The sequence below is a fragment of the Acanthopagrus latus genome, chromosome 15 (genome assembly GCF_904848185.1).
Source record: "Acanthopagrus latus isolate v.2019 chromosome 15, fAcaLat1.1, whole genome shotgun sequence".
Lineage (NCBI taxonomy): Eukaryota > Metazoa > Chordata > Actinopteri > Spariformes > Sparidae > Acanthopagrus > Acanthopagrus latus.
Window position 1 is genome coordinate 17,722,005 of NC_051053.1, and position 20,709 is coordinate 17,742,713.

Below are 20,709 nucleotides of genomic sequence, written 5' to 3' on the forward strand. Positions count from 1 at the left end.
CATTTAAAAAAAAATACAGTATAAATGTACAATGTGTGTTTAGAACAAAATAAAAAATTGCCATGTAATAGCATAATTAAGAAACGTCCAGACATAAAGGTGTATAACTGCCCCCTAACTGGAAAACACAATGGATCCACATCATGTAGTCTACATGGACAAAGATCAAGTTCAAATTTAACAGGAATATAATTAAAAATGAGGAAATATTCAGGCACCTGGGGAAAAAAATGCCATATTATCTCCTCAAAATACCCCTAACTGAGAGTAACAGAGGCAAAAACTCATTATAGTTCTTTATTTCCTTATTAACACTAACTTCGTGCATACAAAATAATCAGAAACAAGTGCTTGGGTATAAAAACAGCCTGTTCAAACAGCAAAATACTAAAACTACATAAACTTGCTAACTAATTTCAAAAAAAGTTTCTGGCTTTAAAAATTGATAAACTCTATATTGCTGGATTGAACTCTCATTTGCAACATTATGCATCAATTATCCGGAAGACAGCGTTTATAAGTGGCTAAGGAGTGAGGAGAATAAAGAGAGAGTGGGTCACCACTCACCAAGCGCCTGTCTGCTCAAATGACTTTCAAACCATATGAGAAAAACTATGCAAAGCATGACTACGCTACTAGACATTCTCACCGTCATTTCTTGACTCATTTAAACAGATTTTTCCCTCAGTGTATGACCCATCTGTAAACGAGAACTGGTGTTCATTTGTATGTCCAAGTCCCTTGTATACACTCCATCGGTCATATTGTGACATCGCTTTTCTTATTACAACTATAGTTTTAGTCAGCAGTTTAGTCAGAAACAAGAAGAGGTACTGTTTGTAGAAAAGAATGAGCACTTTATTGTTTGTGTAGTGTCTTGTAGGGTCTCATTTCGACAAATTTACAACTATATTCCTATGTTTCCCTATTTACCTCCAGTGTTATCAACACACATTTGGTACTGTAACACTTTGTATCATAATAATAAATGGTGAATTTATAGTTAATTAAACTATAGTATATTAACTATACCAATTATAGTTAAATCATTGTTAACAAACAATAAAATGTTTCATCAACCATTTATCAAACAATTGTTTATTGCATAGTTGCAAATGATTTTTATGATACTTTGTAAATGGTTAATAAATACTGTTTAGCTCGGCTATAAACATTATTCGGATGGCCATTATAAATTTGCAACTGATGTTTATAAACATTTACAATTGTTTAACAAGTGGTTTATAAAGCATTTCATTGTCAACAGTGAAATAATTATTAACTAAAGTGTAATAAACTGTACATATTTACCATTTGTTAATGATGGTTGTTACAGTCCTTAAATTTTGATTACAGTCTGACATTACTACCACTTTTTGGTGCTTAAATCATGGGAAAATGGCAGACATTTCCTTATGTAGACGTCTCAGAACCTTCACACATTAACCAAAACTCGCTGCAAGGTCAGACAGCATAGAGGCAAAGTGAGAAAATAAATTGTTTGTAGGTGAACAAAAACTAAAAATCGGGTCTAGAAAATACAAAAAGCAGAAGCAAAACACAAATGTTTTTTCAAGACAGTTTCATCCAACCCACCAACATACAGTAAAGGAGTTTGAAATGTGGAAAAGACACAAACACAGCTGATACAACTCAGCTCTGAGTCACCATCAGGGAAACTAAACTCCACTGGGGGCCACTGTATAGGCAAGAAAAATCTAGTATCCATTAACGTCCAGTCTGTTTGTGTCCACAGAGGAACATCCACACTGGCAGAAAGGAGTAAGGCTCATCCTGGTGCTGATGTCATACATCAAAAAGGACAAAGGTGGTGTTATTCAAGCTCCACCAGCAGGTCTCCTTCTCCCACCGTCTCCCCTGGTTTACAGTGGACTTTCTTAACCTGAAGGGCAGGAGGTCACACACAAACACACACAGCCAAACATTAAAACATCAGCCACCATATACTGGGTCCTGCTTCTTTATATGCTTTACTTTGGGATGCACTGATTTCACTGACTGATTTAGCAACACACACATTAAATTCTCTGAACTTGACATCAGTAGTTACTAATAAAAAATCCACAATGAGTATTTCAGATAGTTACCTTTGCTTGCTTGGCAGCAGTCAAACTGTTCTGCATCTTCATAGCTTCAATTACACATATCTCCTGACCCTCTGCAACCTACACACATTCAAACACAGAGAAACATTTGACAGTGTGTCAGAACCATGGTTTAGTAGCATTACAGTTCGACCAATAACGTTAGCAGCTTGACTATCTTAAAACATTGCTAATAAAATGAAGATGGCATAATTGATTGCTTTAGAATAAACCTCCTTCACCAAACAAGGAGAAGTTGACAAAGATAACATCCAGTAAAAATCCTGTACAATCCAATTGTGGAGTCTATCACTCCTGAAAATATTGTTTCTCATTGTGACAATGTTCTTTGTGTTAAATGCACTGGATAATGCGTTAGTAATGGTCTTCTGTATGTACAGTATGTTAGAAACTTCTGCTTATTTGGATGTGTTACCGTATCTCCGGGCTTGACAGACACAGCCACAACTGAGCCTGGCATTGGTGAACGCAAGATGCTGCTGGTGTCTTCTGCAACTTTCTCCGGCATGTAGGAGTTCAACTCTGCTGCCAACTTGGACAGAACGCGGACCTTAAACTACAGAAGAATACACAGTGTGAGAAACACCGGAAGGAGGTGTCCATTTCTTCTGATAAAAAAGCGTTATTGTTCCTATAAAATAACATAGTTACTACTTAGAAAGGGAGCTTGAGGAAAGTACGCCAAGTACTTAAAAGAACAAGTTACAGTCAATTAGGGTTTAACATAACCCCAACCTACACTAGAGCCCGCTGAGAAAGCATAACACCAGAAACAGCACTTTGTGAGTGTCATTAAGTATTTGTAATGAAATGCAGACAGGCAGCCTTACTGATGTGCCCAGGTACTGCAGAACAATCTGTCCTGAAGCATCTCTGGACAGACACTAAAAAAACAAAGAAAACACATAATATTAGATAACACATGCAAAACATCATCTGCACCACCACGTCAGTAGTCTAAATATGTATGTCAACCATTTTTCTTTTAATGCACAGTTTTTTTCAGCTATTACTGTGAGCGTAATATGAAAAATATGACATAATTTCACAACTTGAGGTGTGTGTGTGTTACCTGTAGCATCCTGTCTGTGCCATTGATGGTAAGTGGCAGCAGTGTGGAGGCCAAGTTCCACTGCCCACTGACTTCCACCTTTCCTCCATCCACCTCCACCTACAGGGTTACAGACACAAAAACGGATTAGTGTATTCTTAAGGGACCTGGTGCCTGGTTTAGACAGTTGATGTCTGCAGTATTAATCTCAAACATGTTTTCCTTATCTTTCCTGTAGAGAAAGACTCAATGCATCAAGGACATTCAATGCCTTTATTAACAGGAATAATGGTATATTCAATTTGTTCAAGGGTGCACATTAAATACTCACAATATAAACATTTCCTGATTTGGTAACCTCCATGGAATATAATCCTTCGCCAAGCTCTGCACACAGCTCCCAGTGTGTACATTCTACAGGGGTTGAGGACACCCTGCAACACATACACATATATACTCCTTTTATATACAGATATATATTTAACCAACATGTCTGGTGATGGTAGGGATGATGTAAGGCAAACTAGACCCTCCCCAACATCAAGCACTTACCTCAGGTTACCCAAGACCTTCTGTGAACGGAGCTGAGCAGTAATGTAGAGTGCTGCTGCAGAGGCCAACAGCTCCCTGCGGTTTCCCACTTCCAGCTGGTGCCCCTTGAAGCCATCGGGGTAAACCTCTGGCAGGAAGTTGGTGCTGATATCGCCAGAAATAAAGCGTGGGTGGGTGATGATCTCCCTCAGGAGGGGGATGTTGTGGGTCACACCTGTAGAGAAGAACAAACGTCATTACAGAAAGACAACACGTGTCTGTGTGTCGCCTGTGAAAATCTGTCAGTGTACCTCTGATGACATAATTATCCAGAGCGTCCTCCATCCTGGACAGGGCTTCAGCACGTGTAGCTCCGTAGGTAACCAACTACAAACACATACCAGAGGAAATTATAACAGAGCCACAAACCCATTGTTTTGTAATCAACTTTCTGGTGGTGACCATCTGTTCCAAAAAATTTGAAACACATCACTGACAAAACAAAGTTATATTTAATACATCTCTGACCTTAGAGATCATGGGGTCATAGTAAATGCTGATGTCACTTCCCTCCTGGATGCCGCTATCTACACGGACCTGACAGAGGGAGGAGCAGACAAAAAAGGGTTTCATATGGCAGAATATAATTTGAAAACCAAACCAAAACAACACTACAAACTAAAGTGTATGGGTTAGGACTGGATAGGACTGCGTGCACACACAAACGCACTTACATTGCTGAGGTTGAGAGGCTCTTGGTATTGAGACAGCCGTCCAATGGAGGGAAGTCCAAAAGACTTGTAAGGATCCTGACAGAACAAACAATAAACAGGTTTCACTCTCATTAGCACCTTAAGCTGAATGTTGGATCAAGTTTTAAATGTTGATGAAGGTTCTCAGTCATCCAGGTCATGGTGATTCTATGTGCTGTATCGTTGGCTACTGAAGATGTTTCTTGAAGACATTTCACCTCTCATCCAAGAGGCTTCCTAAGTTCTAACCAACGGGAGGGGAGTTGTGGGCTATTAAACTCCGTGTGGGAGTGTCCTTACAGAGTTGTTAAGGACACGTGTGAGCTCTGATTCTCAGAGTCGTTTGGGCAGCTTGTAGGTCTTTGACCCAACCGTCTGTCATGTGGGTTGCTCGGGCTTGGTGAGCCCAGCTGTGAATGGTTGTTAAGCTGTATGAGGAGGTTGGGCCATTTTGGCTTCAAGTGCCACTGAACTACTTTTATAAGAATCAGTGGAGGTCCACCTCTAACACTGTATTCAGGTTTTAATGTAACATCCTTGCTGTACACCCATCACACACACACATACAAGCACAGGCACACATGCAAACCTCAGCATAGACTCGGCTCTCGATGGCCCAGCCGTTTATTGGGATATCTTCTTGTTTGTGCAGCAGTTTGTAACCCTTCGCGACCCTGATCATCTGCTCCACCAGGTCCAGGCCAGTAATACACTCTGTGATTGGATGTTCCACCTAGGGTCAAAGTTCAAACAGAGCAGATACAAGTTTCATCAAGAAAAAGGGGTAGGGTTGGAGTTTTATTTCTTTTTCTAGATTTCTAGAGGCGTCTCGTGTTTGTTGAGGGTCTTTCCAAGTGAAAATAAAGAGAATCTAAACCCAGCTGTCACATCCACACAGCCCCACGCTTACCTGTAGACGTGTGTTCATCTCCAGGAAGAAGAAGTTCTTCTTAGAATCCACCAGGAACTCCACTGTGCCAGCAGATGAGTACTGGACGGCCTTGGCCAGCTGCACGGCCTGCTCACCCATCGCCCGCCGTGTCACTGAGTCGAGGAAAGTACTGGAGAGGACATGACGCCAGACACTCAGACTCACCTCAGTGGTGCAAATGGGCATTGTAATGTAATACAAATACCAAACCTTTGAAAAAGAATTCAAAGCCTCCTATCTCTTTAATGTATGGGTGGATGCTCTGCACTGCACTCTATACAATCACTCCTTATAGCATTTGCTTACAGTACTACTGAGATATGATTCACATTCATATTTTAATTCAGTTGCAGCATACAATACACAAAAAATAAATATTACTAATATTGAAAATCCAATCACCACATAGTGCCAGAGTTTGTCACTTACCTCGGAGCCTCTTCCACAACCTTCTGGTTCCTCCTCTGGATGGAGCACTCCCTCTCATTCAGCCACAGAGCATTACCATGTTTATCAGCCAGCACCTGCAACAAGCACACAGAGCACCCTGATTACCTCTGGTGAATGAGAGGTGATTTGTGATTTACAGTTTACGTCACAAAAGTCCATTATTGATATCCAGTGTAATAATTGAAACCATATATCCAAATCACACTCTGCAAAATAATATTGCATTCACATGACAGACGTCAGGGTCAGGAATATTGCAAAGAATTCCCCTCACACTCTTTGTGTGCATGTGAGTCGTACCTGTATCTCTATATGTCTGGGGTTGTCTATGAACTTCTCAATGAGCAGTCTGTCGTCTCCAAAACTGGACGCCGCTTCTTGGGATGAGAATCGGAAACCTTCCCTGTAACAGCAAACACGCACACAAAGTTGCAGCTGTGATAAAGGCAGCATATACAAAAATCACGTCTTACAACATGCAGTGGTCAATAGTAATAGCTAAATGTAAAAGTAGGTCTCAGTAGTTAGTAGACTGTGAATCAGCGGTTTAGGGAGTTGAAGTAGATGATTTACAAGACTAAAGACTAAAACACCATGCGCCACCTTAGAAAATACCAAGTACCACCTTGACTGTCGTTAAAATACAGCAGCATAGCCTTGTCTGAAAGCACAGGGTATACGTTGTATTGATGTATCAAGAAGTCTAACAATTTGGAAGGCAGACTTCAATGTGTCGTCACAAGAAAACACCATTAAAGTCTCTTGCTCAACTGTGATACCTGGGAATTTCAGAGGATTCAATGCTGAATGGACTTCTCATCCAGTTGTTAGCCTTTGCCATCACTGAGAAATATCAAAATTGTTTTTTTGTAGTGTTTATAAAACTTCTCAATTTGCCTCAGTTACTATCTTGCCATCGCAGTTTAACTCATAACTAATTAAGGATGATGATGTGTGTGAACAACTATCCTTCCTATTTTATCTTAGGATAGGAATTTTACTATCACCACCCAAAACCGTTCTGACTGAACGTTTTCCTGAGGTACTATAGAATAAGTAAAATGACAGCTTCACTGCTGTTAGGTCTGTCTGATACAAACATTACCTCGTCTCCTCGTCATTCCAAGCAATCCTCATTCCTTTCCCTCCTCCTCCTGCAGATGCTTTGATCATCACTGGGTAGCCTAGAAGCAACACAGAGTTAAATTAACACCACAATTGTAAACATGCATCTGTAAAACTGAATCCTCGACTTGTTTTAACCAGAGATTTGACAAGTCAAAGGAAAGTCTTTTTTTGCAGTAAAAGAACAGTGGAACTGTCTCTCTCTCTCACACACACACACACACACAGCATTGTAGTAGTATTGTACACTGTGTTGAAAAAGTGGTGACTTACCAATTTCTTGTGCGATCTTCACAGCATCCTCAGCAGTCTGACACAAAGAGAGGTTTATGTTGAGTGATCATGAACTGAAACATCACTGACAACTGTGCAAGAATGACCTCACCAAGATCTGTCTTGATGGTTTTAAATATGAAGTAGTTACATTTGTTGACTAATCTGTCACTGTGTAGTGTTGTTTGATTGAATTGCAACAGGATACTGAAATCCAGACCTAGAATAACACTGGAGTTGGACTTGGATGATGGATTAGTCAGTAGTCAAAGTAATAAACACAGTAACTTGTCTTGTTAGGGACAAGATGCTTCCCACAGAAAATCATGAAAACATGCATTTCACAAAACAGAGGTTAGTTCTCATACCAGCTTCTCCAAAAATAAAACATATCGTTTGATAGAGATTCCTAAAGCACAACTCTCACCTTTGCGAGGTTCTTACACATGTTCCTTTTCAGAACTTGATTCTTGTCTATACTTTGTCATTGTGTGTCCAAATTTGAGTGTCAAATGGGCTCATTCTTGCCCTTTAATGCCAGTGGAGAAGCCATTATGGCTTGGCTGACCAAAATGAGGCAAAGAATATGAGTGCAGAGTATTTTATATGAATGACAAAACATCTTATTGTTACAGGACACAACTAAGCATGCATTTGTTAATACCTACAAGATCATTCACACTTTTTTCAATCAATATTCAGTTAAAAAATAGGAAGAGGTGCTTATAAATAGAGCTTTGTATTTGTGCCCATACCTTGACCACTCCATCAAATCCCGGGATAGTGTTGACCTTAGCAGCTTTAGCGATCAGCTTGCTCTCAATTTTATCCCCCATTGCCATGATAGCATGGGTGTCTGGGCCGATGAATGTCACGCCCTCTGCCGCCTAGCAACAACAAAACAATGCAGTGAAATTTACCATATCAGATCATACTGATACCAAGATCCAGAAGAAACTTCCATACTCAACTGCTCTTATATCTATGAACATTGAGCAAATAAGAGTCCACCTGATTCTACACATTACTCACCAGGCGCTTTGCAAACTCTTTGTTTTCAGACAGAAACCCATAACCAGGATGAACCTTTACAGAGAAAAAAAAACTTTATTTGGTTTGTTTCACAAAATTAATTATGTATTATCAAATACATAATTTTAATTTTGAAATAACATATCCATAGATGTATTCTCGGGATTAAATGGTAGAGAAATATTTGGCACCAACATCTAACCAGACTGATGGATGACTGATCACAGTCACATGATGAAAGGAGTAACAGAAATGCTTACAGCTTGAGCTCCAGTGGATCTGATGGCATCCATGATGGCGTCCATGTTTAGGTAGCTCTTACTGGTGGGGGCGGGGCCGACACACACCGCTTCATCTGCCATCTTTACATGAACCTGGACACACACAAACACAGGAAGTTAAATCCAAATGTCATCTCAACAGTAGAAGAGAGATAAGGAGACTGAGATTTTGAAATGATTTGTTCTTTTCGATATGATATTGATTTCGACTGTATCTGATTCAGAGCAACGGGAGCATTTATGGTGTTGTTCACGACTAAGCTGTAGAGTTAGCTGGCTTAGACAGCAAAGCTAACCAAGAGTGGATGCTGGCTTTCTTCTGCACTGTGATATGGAAAGTAAATTGTTCCTACATGAAACTGCTCATGATAATGTCTGTGGATGATCTTGTTTATGATTTCTGGAAGGAGACACTCCAGATGAGTTTTTCAAACTTTTTTTTTTTTTTTTGGCTCTTTGAGGATCACATGCACAGTGACATCGAGTTCCACTGTACTGTAGAGAAAGCATCTCTACTGCTGATATCTTCAAAACCCTGTGACTTGCACCAAAACAATCTGCATGGATGAACGGCACTACAGTTAAGAGAAAAAATAAGCATTTTTGATTTGGGCCAAACTATCCCTTGAAACTAGGAAGCATCTAGTAAAGGTGTTTTGTAGCTTTTGAAGTTGACAGAAGTTTCCTGGGAAATACAAAGATCTAAACTGAACTACAATCTTTAACTCTGGACTCTTTAACATGAGTGGCTACTTACAGCACTGGAGTCTACATCGCTGTGGACAGCTACAGACTTGATGCCCATTTTCTTACAAGTCTTGATCACCTGATGGGAAAAAAAAACACACAACATTACCATAACACTGATTCTTCACTGTATTGGTCAATGTCAAATAGAACACTATGAATTATATTGTTCATGGTGAAAAAGCACTATTAACAAAACTGGGGGGGAAAAGGAGCAAAGCAAAGTTTGTGGCCCAGGTGATAATACTGCAGGGCTGTCCCATCATGCCCTCTGGGGTTTTTATTACACTCTCCTGCATTTGGTTGGATGTGAGATAAAGCTCCAGTGAGTGCATGTCTTTTAGGTGTTCAACACTAATCCTACAACAGCTTCAGTTGGATTTCATGCAGAGTATATTTCATAGTGTTGGCCTCACTTACCCTGCAAGCAATCTCTCCTCTATTGGCGATAAGGATCTTATCAAAGGTCTGTGGAAGCAAACACAAGACAGATTTGGTCTGTTTATCACCGACACAACAACAGCTTTTCTTTACTTCACCTGTTAATCATAAGTTTAACAACAAGACTTTAAAATGTTTTACCCCTCACTCCTGAGCGAGGCATTTTGTGTCAGAAATCACAGATATAAATCAAAAGTAACACATAAAACACAAGTCTTTGAATACACTGATGGTTACAGAGAGCTGTGCATTACCTTTTCATCAGGGTTGTAAACGGTGGAATACTGAGTTTTGCAGTGCAGCATACAGCATCTTGACTGGAATGCGGCATACTGCAAAGCACAGACAGAAACACTATATAAGGCTACTACAGAGTGATGTAGTAATGAGTCCAACAACCTGGATTTAGTTAGGAGTTTTGCACATCTGGTTCTCCTTTCAGACAGTCACTGATAATAATCCACAGCAGCTTTTTAAACATGATGAAGGCAGACAACTAAACTCTGCTGAGTAAACTGAATGGAAACGTCCCACTTCAGCCAGTGTTTCTAACTGTCGAACGGTTAACTTTCTCTCTCAAACTCAGAATGGGATTTGATTAAAAATCAGACATTATGCCATCGCTACCAGATGCTGTCATTTCAGCATGATTAACTTCACTAGAATGAATAGGGTTAGAGTTGTTTTCCCCCATAAGCGACTAAACAAGCTGTTCTCAGAGGAAAATTAGGTCCTCAGATAACTGTTTGCAGCTGGAAAGGTGGCAGGGTCCACCACATATAAACAAAGTAAAACAGCATGAAATTGTGTTGTATTTTAAGGTCAGTTTGTTTATTCAGTTTATACAGTCATGAAAACTAGAGTAAAAAAATGACAATCTCACTCTCTGATTAAAAGTACATAGAGCACCTTTAAACCCTAGGGGCCCCCTAGTGGGTTAGTTTGGTGGAGCATGACACCTTTTATAGGATCCAGTTAAGAAAATAAAATAATGAAACTTTGGATGAGCTGTCTGCACCATTGAAACTTGAGTGACCGCGCTGTGTGTCTTGCATTTAATCTGTAATTGCAACAGTTCAAACATTCTCAAATGTGAAGAATAATTTGACACACATCAGACCTCAGCTGTCAGTGTGTCACAACTAGACCAAATGCACACACTGTTCCAAAGTCACATTAAGATGGGAGTCAGCAGTCAGACGAAAATAAGTTCCGGGTTTGAAGAATAGAGTTGGCGTTGTATATTTACACTGTGCGATGAAGAAGAATGACTTGTGTAACAAAGACCATGACTTTCTAACAGTCGTCTGGAGCGCAGCCTGTCTGAGACAATGTCAAAGTTGCACTTGATTGACGATCTCTGACAAAAGACACGCCAGGTAACATTTTTTCATTTCCGGAGCTTCTGCACTCATTTTTGCACAACTTCAACAATGTGGCTGGTTCCTCTGTGTGTATCATATATCTAACGTGTCAGATAGTGTTTTGTGTTATCTTTCTGCCTTCACCGTCAAGAGCATTCAGTCCCGTTAACCTGTCACGAGCAGGTTATGAGCTATACAAACAGCTGTCACGTCGGCCGCGTGCTGTCGGTAAACACACAGGTGGCAGGTTGCTAAACGAGCTCGTGTCGTGCAGACTGACTCTGGTCAGCTCACCTTTCCAGCGAACAGCAGCCTGTGCAGTGATGGAGAGAGTCTGTATGCCGCCATGTTGCCCAACTGTGACCGTCAACCACGCCACCGACGTGATGACGACATAGCTTTAGAGAGCGCGGACTGGCGGAGAGAGAGGCGTCAACTCCAGTCACGTTTTTTTTTTCTCTCAACTTTATTGAAAAGCGTTATTCCTTAAGCTTAAGAAATGAATTTCTTGAGAAATATTCAAATAAAGTAGAAAAAGCAGTAAAGTGTAATACAAATAATTGCGTCTCATTTCTCCCATTTAGTAATAAAATTCGGCATCAGTTTGCAGCCACTGGGTCACATGATTTGGAAGCTATTGAACAGAAATGCTGGATTTTCAAAATAAATATTCATATAAAATAATAATAATAAAAAAAAAGCAGCAAAATCCAATTAAAAGATGTGTGTCCTATGTGACCTGTGCAGTAATACAATTCGGCATCAGTTTGGAGACATCTGGTCACATGGCATGGAAGCTATTGAAAAATAGCTCCTGAATCTTGATACAAATATTGATATAAAACAGAAGAAGCCATAAAATCCAATACAAAGAGATGAATTCTATGTGACCTGGGTAGTAACACAATTTTACATTGGTTTTGCTTCACTGGGTCACATGTAAGCTATTGAAAAGAAGTGCTGAAGTTTTCATACTAAATATTAATACAAAATAGAAGAAGCAGTAAAATCCAATATAAACTGGTGTGTTTTATTTATCCCATTTAGTAATACAGTTCAGCATACAAAAAAAATCAAGTTCATTATGAAGAAGTTATTAGCATTAGCAGAGGAATAATCAGTAAAAAAAGACAACAACAGGAGTCAACATAATAAATGTGTTGTCATAACTAAAAAGGTCAGAAATCTTCAGTTCAATAAAATAACTAACATCATTTCTGAAGAAGGAGATGAAATTAAATACAGATATGAATAATAAGTGAATCAAAAAAATTCACGCATCAGGATTTATTGCTCATTGTTTTATAGTCAGAATTGAATCGTCAAGTATACATATGTATGCATGTATATACATTCCCAACCCTACACATTACCCTTAAGCACAGATACTTTCATCCCAGCATCCTTTGCTCTCCTCTTACTTCAGCCAATCATTGTGCAGCTCACTCAACCGCCTCTTCCACCTCCATCAGTGGGGTTCTCACCAACATCTACTGTGTGTGATCGTGTACAAACTGAACTGCTACAGAGAACACAGAGACACCGAGGAACCGGACTTGTCTGCCGAGAACCTGAACCCAGGATAAAGAGGTTCAGTGAAGGTGGTGTTGACAGTGTGGAGGTGGATCAGAGTGTCAGCTGAGATCCGGTAGAAGGACAAAATGCCAGCTGGATAGTCCACATACACTGCTACTCTGTTCGAGACAGAGGTGGAGGACGGGGGGATGGACGTTCCTTTGTTATTGTGCCAGACGTAATAACGGACATCCCAGCAGGTCAGACTCCAGGACTGATTATTCCTTCCAAACACACAGTCGTCACTATCTCCTCTCCTTCTACTTCCTCTGTAACTGACTGATATATCAACCTTTCCGCTCCACTCGACCTCCCAGTAACAGCGACCAGTCAGACTGTTTTCACACAGCAGCTGAGGCCAGTGGTCAAATCTGTCTGGATGATCAGGATACGACTGATCCTCGTCCACGTGTGTCATCTTCCTGCTGTCGTCGGACAGTCTGATCCGATTGTTTACTGTGTTTGTGTCGAGTGTTAGTTCGCAGGAATCTGGTGGAGATATGAATACACAATACAGCTGCAGTCATTACACGATCATCTCCTCATCTATCAACAGAGATTTGGAGTGAAACACACTTACACTTCCGCAGACCTGGTCTCAACCATCGGACTCCACGAGGCTCCACACTGAAAACAAAGACATTACATCGCTATCATACAGAGTTTGTTACCCTATACTTGCAAGTTCACATGTACCACAATTCAGTCGAGTTTCTTACTTGCTGAGTTACAACAACCCATTACTCACACTAATTCATGGCAGATTAATATCAGTATTATCTTGATGATCATCATGAGCAGACTTTGTGGAAGAGGACCCCAGCTCCCTCTGTAGTTACAAAATGCTCATTCCAATGAAGTCAGTGAAAACACAGCTGTTCTCAGTTTTATGTTGCTCGACAGTGATGAAAAGACACTGACTAGAACTACTAATGTTCCCATTTTTTTCTGTTTGTATTAATCCTGTTCATACCTGAGAGTGTCGAGACTCCAGCGTGGATCCTCGAGTCCAGCCAACAACAGCTTTACTCCTGCGTCTCCTGGATGATTGTAGCTCAGGTCCAGTTCGCTCAGATGGGAGGGGTTGGAGGTAAGAGCCGAGACCAGAGAAGTACATCCTTCCTCTGTGATCAAACAGCCCGACAACCTGCAAACACAAAACGTACAAGTTTCAATATGTGTGGAGACTGTGAGCTGGAAGTACCGATGGCCACTGTGGGGTTTGGCTCATTACTATTATTGCTAACATCCATGAACAATCAGGTTTCAGTAAGAAAACAGACGCAAAACCTCCGGTTGCACGGAAAGTTATTCAGACAGTCTTGAAACAAGCCAATCATTACTCAGGTGATGAATTTATCCATATACGGAAAGGAGAGTTCAACAGATTGATCAATCCTGACCTGAGAGTTTCCAGTGTACAGTGTGGACTCCCCAGTCCAGCAGACAGCAGCTTCACAGCTGGATCCTGCAGGTCGTTGTTACTCAGGTCCAGTTCTATCAGACTCGAGGACTGGCAGCCGATAACTGAGGACAGGGCTGCACAGCTTCTCTCTGAGAGGTTACAGTCAATCAGTCTGAGGAACATGTGGAAAGGGAAATACAAAAGTTGTATTTTATTTTTAGCACGCTATAAATGTGACAAAACAAAACTTTCCTACATAGATACATCCTGACATGTATCTCTATACTCACAGCGCTGTGCTGGAAGCTTTGACCACTGGCATCAGCTTCAGAAGAGCCTTCTCTGACGCTGAGTATTTCTTCAGGTCAAACACGGCCAGATCGTTTTCTGATGACAGTAAGATGAATACAAGAGCTGACCATTCAGCGGGAGAGAGTTCATGTGTGGAGAGACTTCCTGATTTAAGGTACTGTTGGATCTCCTCCACAAGAGAACAATCGTTAAGTTCATTCAGACAGTGGAACAGATTGATGCTTTTCTCTGGTGGTAGATCCTTGTTGATCTTTTTCTTGATGTACTTGACTGTTTCCTGAATGGTCTGTGAGCCATGTTCTACTTGTGTCAGCAGGCCTTGGAGGAGAGACTGATTGGCCTGCAATGAAAGTCCCAGAAGGAATCGGAGGAACAAGTCCAGGTGTCCATTTGGACTCCCTAAGGCCTTGTCAACAGCACTCTCATAGAACAATGCTGCTGCAGAATCTTCTTTTCTTGAGGTTGTTTGTTTTTCTGACATCAGGTTGACACCACAGTTGATGAATGTCCGATGGACGTGAAGAGCAGCAAGAAACTCCTGGACGCTCAGATGGATGAAGCAGAACACCTTGTCCTGGTACAGCCCTCTCTCTTCTTTAAAGATCTGCGTGATCACACCTGAGTAAAGTGAGGCCGCTCGGATGTCGATGCCACACTCTGACAGGTCTGATTCATAGAAGATCAGGTTGCCTTTCTGCAGCTCCTCAAAAGCCAGTTCTCCAAGAAACTCAATTGTCTTCCTGCTCTCTGGATTCCAGAATGGATCCGTCTCAGCTCCGCCGTCATACTTCACACTCTTCCGTTTGGACTGAACCACCAGGAAATGGATGTACATCTCAGTCAGGGTCTTGGGCAGCTGTTCTTCCTGTCTGGATTTCAACACACCCTCCAGAACTGTAGCAGTGATCCAGCAGAAGACCGGGATGTGGCACATGATGTGGAGGCTTCGTGATTTCTTGATGTGGGAGACTATTCTGCTGGCCTGTTTCTTGTCTCTGAATCTCCTTCTGAAGTACTCCTCTTTCTGTGGGTCAGTGAACCCTCTGACTTCGGTCACCATATCAACACAATCAGGAGGGATCTGATTGGCTGCTGCAGGTCGTGTGGTTATCCAGATGTGAGCTGAAGGAAGCAGTTTACCCCTGATGAGGTTCGTCAGCAGAACATCCACTGAGGAGGACTCTGAAACATCAGTCAGGATCTCATTGTTGTGGAAGTCCAAAGGAAGTCGACACTCATCCAGACCATCAAGGATGAACACAACCTGGAAATCTTCAATCCTGAAAAGTCCCGCTTCTTGTGTTTCACGAAAGAAGTGGTGAACAAGTTCCACCAAGCTGCACTTTTTCTCCTTCAGCACATTCAACTCTCTGAAAGTGAACGGAAATGTGAACTGTATGTCCTGGTTGGCTTTGTCCTCAGCCCAGTCCAGAGTGAATTTCTGTGTCAAGACTGTTTTCCCAATGCCAGCCACTCCCTTTGTCATCACGGTTCTGACCGATCCTTCTCTTCCAGGCAAGGGTTTAAAGATATCTTCGTGTCTGATTGTTGTTTCTGGTCTGCCTGGTTTACTGAATGCTGTTTCAATCTGTCTGACCTCGTGTTCATTATTGACCCCTCCTGTCCCTCCCTCTGTGATGTAGAGCTCAGTGTAGATCTGATTCAGCAGGGTTGGGTTTCCTGCTTTAGCGACTCCCTCGAACACACACTTGTACTTCTTCTTCAGGTTAGATTTAAGTTTACGCTGGAAACACAGTGGATGTCCTGAACAAAAAACAAAGCAATATTTAATTTCCTTTCATCTGATATCACTTCGGACATAAGTAAATGTCCAATTTATTCAGTATGTTAACTCTTTGGAGAAATTCACTTACTGCTCTGTAGACGATCGGCCAGCTCCGCCTGCATCATTCTCCTCAGGAAGTGTTGTGTGATCTTCAGAAACGCCTCTCTGCTGCTCTTCCTCTGGTCTTCATCCTCACCATCCAACACCTCCTCATCCTCCCTCCAACTGTCTAAGCATTCTGGGTAATCTGAACACAGAGCCTTCTGGATCTTCTTCAGCTCGTTCTTCGCAAAAGTGACAATGTTCTGCTCCAGCAGCTACAACAGATAACTTTGTAAATGAGCCAATCAAACTATAATCAAGGAAACAAACATCAGATCAATATCGAACTAATCTCTAAATGCTCAAGACTGGTCTCAAGACCATTTATTGATGGTCTCTATCTCAGCCCTACTGAATTTTTACTGTGTATTGTCTCACCCTACCTTGGTCTTGATCTGTACTCTTGGTCTTGGTAATGAACTGATCTTGGTTGAGGCTGTATTGACTACAACACTGTTCCGTTTGTAGATATAATTCTTAAGAAATAAGGGCTACAGTACATCATTGACGGACAATAGTCGGTGGGTTCTGAGATTGATCAGACAGTATACAATGATGATGCATGGAAGAGGAAGTCCTTGCCTGGAGATCAGTTATCCAGTTATCCATTAGCCACAAGAAGCCCTGAAACATTATTTGTCGCCCCCCAGAAGCTGATCCTGAGATTGATGTCAAGCTCACTAAAAATCCACTGGTCTAAAAAGTGAAGCATGGGGATACTGTAGAACAGAACAGATGTAAAGTTGGTTTACATGTACAGACCACAAATATGGTCTCCAGGTTTGCTTGATGTTGCTGGATGGACTGATCACCAGGAAACTCTGAGCATTCCTGGTCGACTCTGTGGAGGAATCAAGCAGAAATATTTCTTTACTCGTGCTGCTGATCCAACCAACTTTGCCAGCATACTGACTCTTACTGTCAGTAACAGCTTACATCTGATCAGCAGATATGAAAGGAAATTGTGAAAAATTTGTACTAACTTGGTCACAAATTAGTTTTTTTTGGTGTCAACACCTCACCTTCTGTTATCAGATTCTCTAAAAAGTATAGGAGGTTCCATGGACTCATAACTCTTCAGGGACACACAGCTTGGTCCAGGTCCAGGTTCAGGACATTCCGGTGTGTGTCGCTGCACTGGTCTTCAACACGATACACAAAGCATTAACTGTGAGCAATTCTGGAGTGATTTGAGAGCCAAGCTTCCTCTAGAAGAGATAGTTAGAGATCGTCACCTCACCTCTGAACTTTAGTCTGACGGTCATGTTCCCTACACGGAGTGGCTTTAGAGGGGAGGACTCCCTTCTCTCTGCGTCCACAGTCATTCATAGCAGCGGCCTCACATTTACACAAACAGCCTGCTGTTCAACATGTAGCCAAGACGAAGCATAGTTATGTCACGTCTTATCCTACATTAGTGAGTTTGTGAGTGTGTGGATGTTCTGTGCATACATGTGTCTCTCCTTACTTCATAATGAAAGTATGAGGTCTGACTGGTTCAAGTGAGTCTCAGTCTGAGCTGCGTTCACAGGGTCAAATGTTAATGTGAACAAAAACCTCCTCACATGTCTAACAAGACAATGCTAAAACAATGCCACTTTAAAAATACAACCCTGAAAATAAGCAAGGTCTGCGTCCGATGAGAATTCTTCACATATTAGTATGACACATCTGGACGGCGTCTTGGAGACAGGTAAGAGAATTTATAGCAAGCCGACCAAAACGGATCTTATGTCAAAGCTGGAGATGAAATATGAGAAGTGTTTTGCTCTGCTGAGCTCTCAAGATGTCAGAGGAAACTTGGAGCTTATCCTGCTTCCACTTGCGCTCAGATTTCCTCCATCTCCTCCTGAGGGCTCTGGTGGTGTCGTTTAGCCGAAGGTGGTTAGTAGGTTTAGGCTTTGTTTCTGTGAGGGGAGTTGAGAATGGAGGAGCACGCATTGAGCAAGGAAATTAGTTCCTCTGTATTGAGTTGGGGGAGGTGAGGCTTCAAGGACAAATATTTGGGGCAGCTTTGAAGGCAGTGGCAAAGTTACAGAGTGAAGGAAGGCAAAACAGTCAAGAAAATATGATAGCATTCATATGATCTGACAGGCATGGTTCAGTTAATTCCACACAGAAGTAGTAGTCATCATACTTGAGTAAGAGGAAAAATATCATGTAAAAATACTTATTTTGAAAGTCACACATACGTATAGTACTTGAGTAAAAGTTTAAACCATTTCTGATATTTAATTAACTTTCTGGCAATAAATGTACTTTAAAGTACAAATAAACAACAGGCTACACTATGAGTATATTATGGGACATTCATCAAATATGTAATGTTATCTGCAAAGTAACTAAAGTTATCACACAGTGGAGTAAAACTGCAATAATTGCCTCCAAAATGAAGTTACTGTAGTAAATGAAAGTATCTCATTAATACTTAAGTAAACTACATTACCTATGTAAATATACTTGGTTGTTTATTCCATCACTGATTGTAAACTGTGAATTCAATTAAATTAAAAGATCTAATCAAGTGCCTGAATTCAGCAACAGTAAACATGGATATTAAGATTACCAAGAGTCAAGACTCTAGCAAAGTTATGCCTGATCTGTGATAACAAAATGACTTGCTGTTTCTAATTTAGTCAGCTGTACTTTGAAACCTTGAGAATGAAACAAAGCTGAATGGTGGCAGTAAAACGGTGCTGTGTGAGCAGCTCACAAAGCTCACCTGCGTTCAGCCAGGTGTCAGTAACCAGCAGGACCTCTAATCCACACGAGGTGAAGAGGTCATTCAGAATACGTGATCTTCACAGGGATGTTGAAATTACTAATTAATTAATTAATTAAGTCCGGAATAAGATTTGTAGTTAGATGTTCAGGTGGAGGCCATCTGAACAGAAAAAGGTCCCTCATGCCTTCTGTCACACAATTCCCTGGAAAGCTCCTCCCATCATCACCCACCTGACTAAAGGTCTAAACAGCCAGAGTACCGAGAACACCTGTGAGGGTGTTCAGAGACTCTCATTTCTGAAGTCATCTGTCTGGTAATGTAGTCAGGTAAACAGTAGCATTTCTCTCTGTAAATAGTGGAGTATAAGAGGCAAGAAAAGTAATTACTCAAGTACATCAAAACATTCCAGAAGTTCTATTGATGTACTTGTTTCTTTACCAGCTAAAGAAAAGCTAATATCCAAATATCAGTAATTCATTATGTTCTTTGTATTTTTCTTTTAGGGAGAAAAAGATTTCGGGTGAAAACAACAATTTCAGCCAGCGCATACAGAGTGAATACAGTAAATTAATTAAACAGCTTTATCTCATAATTTTGATAATAGCGGGGGAAAGAAAAATGTTTCATGTGACTCCATTCATGTGCATTCAGATTCAGATTCAGATTCAGATTCAGATTCAGAATACTTCGTTAATCCCCGGGGGAAATTGTTTTTGTTCCGGATGCTTCATGCAAAGTGAAAACAGAAATATGCATGAATGGAAACGAGAGATAAAGATATGAATACAATGGTAAAGTAGACAATAAAATAAAATACTATAGTAGACAATCTCAAGAGTAAAGCACCCATATATGCACCTATATCCCTATATCCTAATTCTGAGTCATGTATAGAAAGAAAATGCCTTCGACACTAGAGGGCACCAACAGCTGTCAAATGTTGTGCAAACCTGATCATAAAAATTTAAACTGGTACCTTAAAACACGTCTGTGTGTTGCTAAACATCTCAAACCTGAGGGCATGGAGAATATTCCCAGTCAAATTTGAACTAGGTAAAACAATATTAGTTATATTCCGACAAGGTCATGTAGAAATTATTATTTTATCTATTTATTATTATTATTATTATTATTAATTTCTGTTATCATTATTATTATTAGTCTCCCCGAGCTTCTCATATACTGTTGTTTCCTTCTCACAATGTCACCAGATTCATCATCAACTGTTCACCTGACATTTTTGCAATGGCTCCAATGGCCTCGAATTGTCCAGCTATACCAAGTTTCATGCTTCCATGAGAAAGTGAACAATTAACAATTAACTGTCACATATCATCCAGACTATTTGGAATAATGACAAATTATTTGAGTTCCTGTGTTGTTTGATCTTCAAATCTATAATAATGTGGTGCAAAATGGTACACACTTTATCAATGTTTGACAAAAAAAAAATCTTGGTTCACAGACTCTGCAGATCACCTGTATTTTGTACATTATGATGGTTTAATGTTTGTCAGAATCATTCATGTTCACGCTTTCCAAAATGTAGTTCTGCCTCTTAATGTATTGAAACTTTGAATTAACACCAGGCAGGATTTTTATTTTTCAAATAAAGATCCTTTATTTGCTTATTACCTCCGCAGAGGAGGTGATGTTTTCACACATGTCCATTTTAGGTTCTTTTTTTTTGGTTGGTTTGT

The 20,709-nt window shown here is 40.6% G+C and overlaps 2 protein-coding genes across 5 annotated transcripts; both read right to left on the reverse strand.

Annotated features, from left to right (window-relative positions):
* Positions 1–831: 831 nt before the first annotated feature.
* pcca (propionyl-CoA carboxylase subunit alpha) lies at positions 832–11,519 on the reverse strand. Its single transcript, XM_037124842.1, has 23 exons — positions 11,399–11,519; positions 9,995–10,072; positions 9,720–9,767; positions 9,310–9,378; positions 8,532–8,645; positions 8,272–8,325; positions 7,995–8,126; positions 7,240–7,276; positions 6,947–7,025; positions 6,142–6,244; positions 5,821–5,915; positions 5,371–5,521; positions 5,050–5,193; positions 4,443–4,517; positions 4,237–4,305; positions 4,020–4,095; positions 3,730–3,943; positions 3,509–3,611; positions 3,199–3,297; positions 2,957–3,010; positions 2,542–2,682; positions 2,109–2,186; positions 832–1,903 (listed from the first exon to the last, which is right to left on the reverse strand). The coding sequence occupies exons 1-23, from the start codon at positions 11,450–11,452 to the stop codon at positions 1,835–1,837; spliced, it is 2,136 nt and encodes a 711-aa protein (XP_036980737.1). The 5' UTR covers positions 11,453–11,519; the 3' UTR covers positions 832–1,834.
* A 137-nt stretch (positions 11,520–11,656) lies between these two features.
* LOC119034128 (NLR family CARD domain-containing protein 3-like) lies at positions 11,657–19,122 on the reverse strand. 4 transcript variants are annotated; one of them, XM_037124879.1, is made up of 11 exons: positions 19,007–19,122; positions 17,753–18,191; positions 17,525–17,645; positions 17,307–17,426; positions 17,047–17,125; positions 16,271–16,499; positions 14,375–16,160; positions 14,083–14,256; positions 13,653–13,826; positions 13,260–13,306; positions 11,657–13,168 (listed from the first exon to the last, which is right to left on the reverse strand). In XM_037124879.1, exons 3-11 carry the CDS (start codon positions 17,611–17,613, stop codon positions 12,627–12,629), a joined length of 3,240 nt encoding a protein of 1,079 aa, XP_036980774.1. In that variant the 5' UTR covers positions 17,614–17,645; positions 17,753–18,191; positions 19,007–19,122; the 3' UTR covers positions 11,657–12,626. The 4 variants fall into 4 exon arrangements, with proteins under 4 accessions (XP_036980774.1, XP_036980775.1, XP_036980773.1 ...); XM_037124880.1 differs by lacking the exon at positions 17,753–18,191 and having other exon boundaries at positions 19,007–19,107; XM_037124881.1 differs by having other exon boundaries at positions 11,658–13,168; positions 17,037–17,125; positions 17,525–18,191; positions 19,007–19,121.
* Between the last annotated feature and the right edge of the window lie 1,587 nt (positions 19,123–20,709).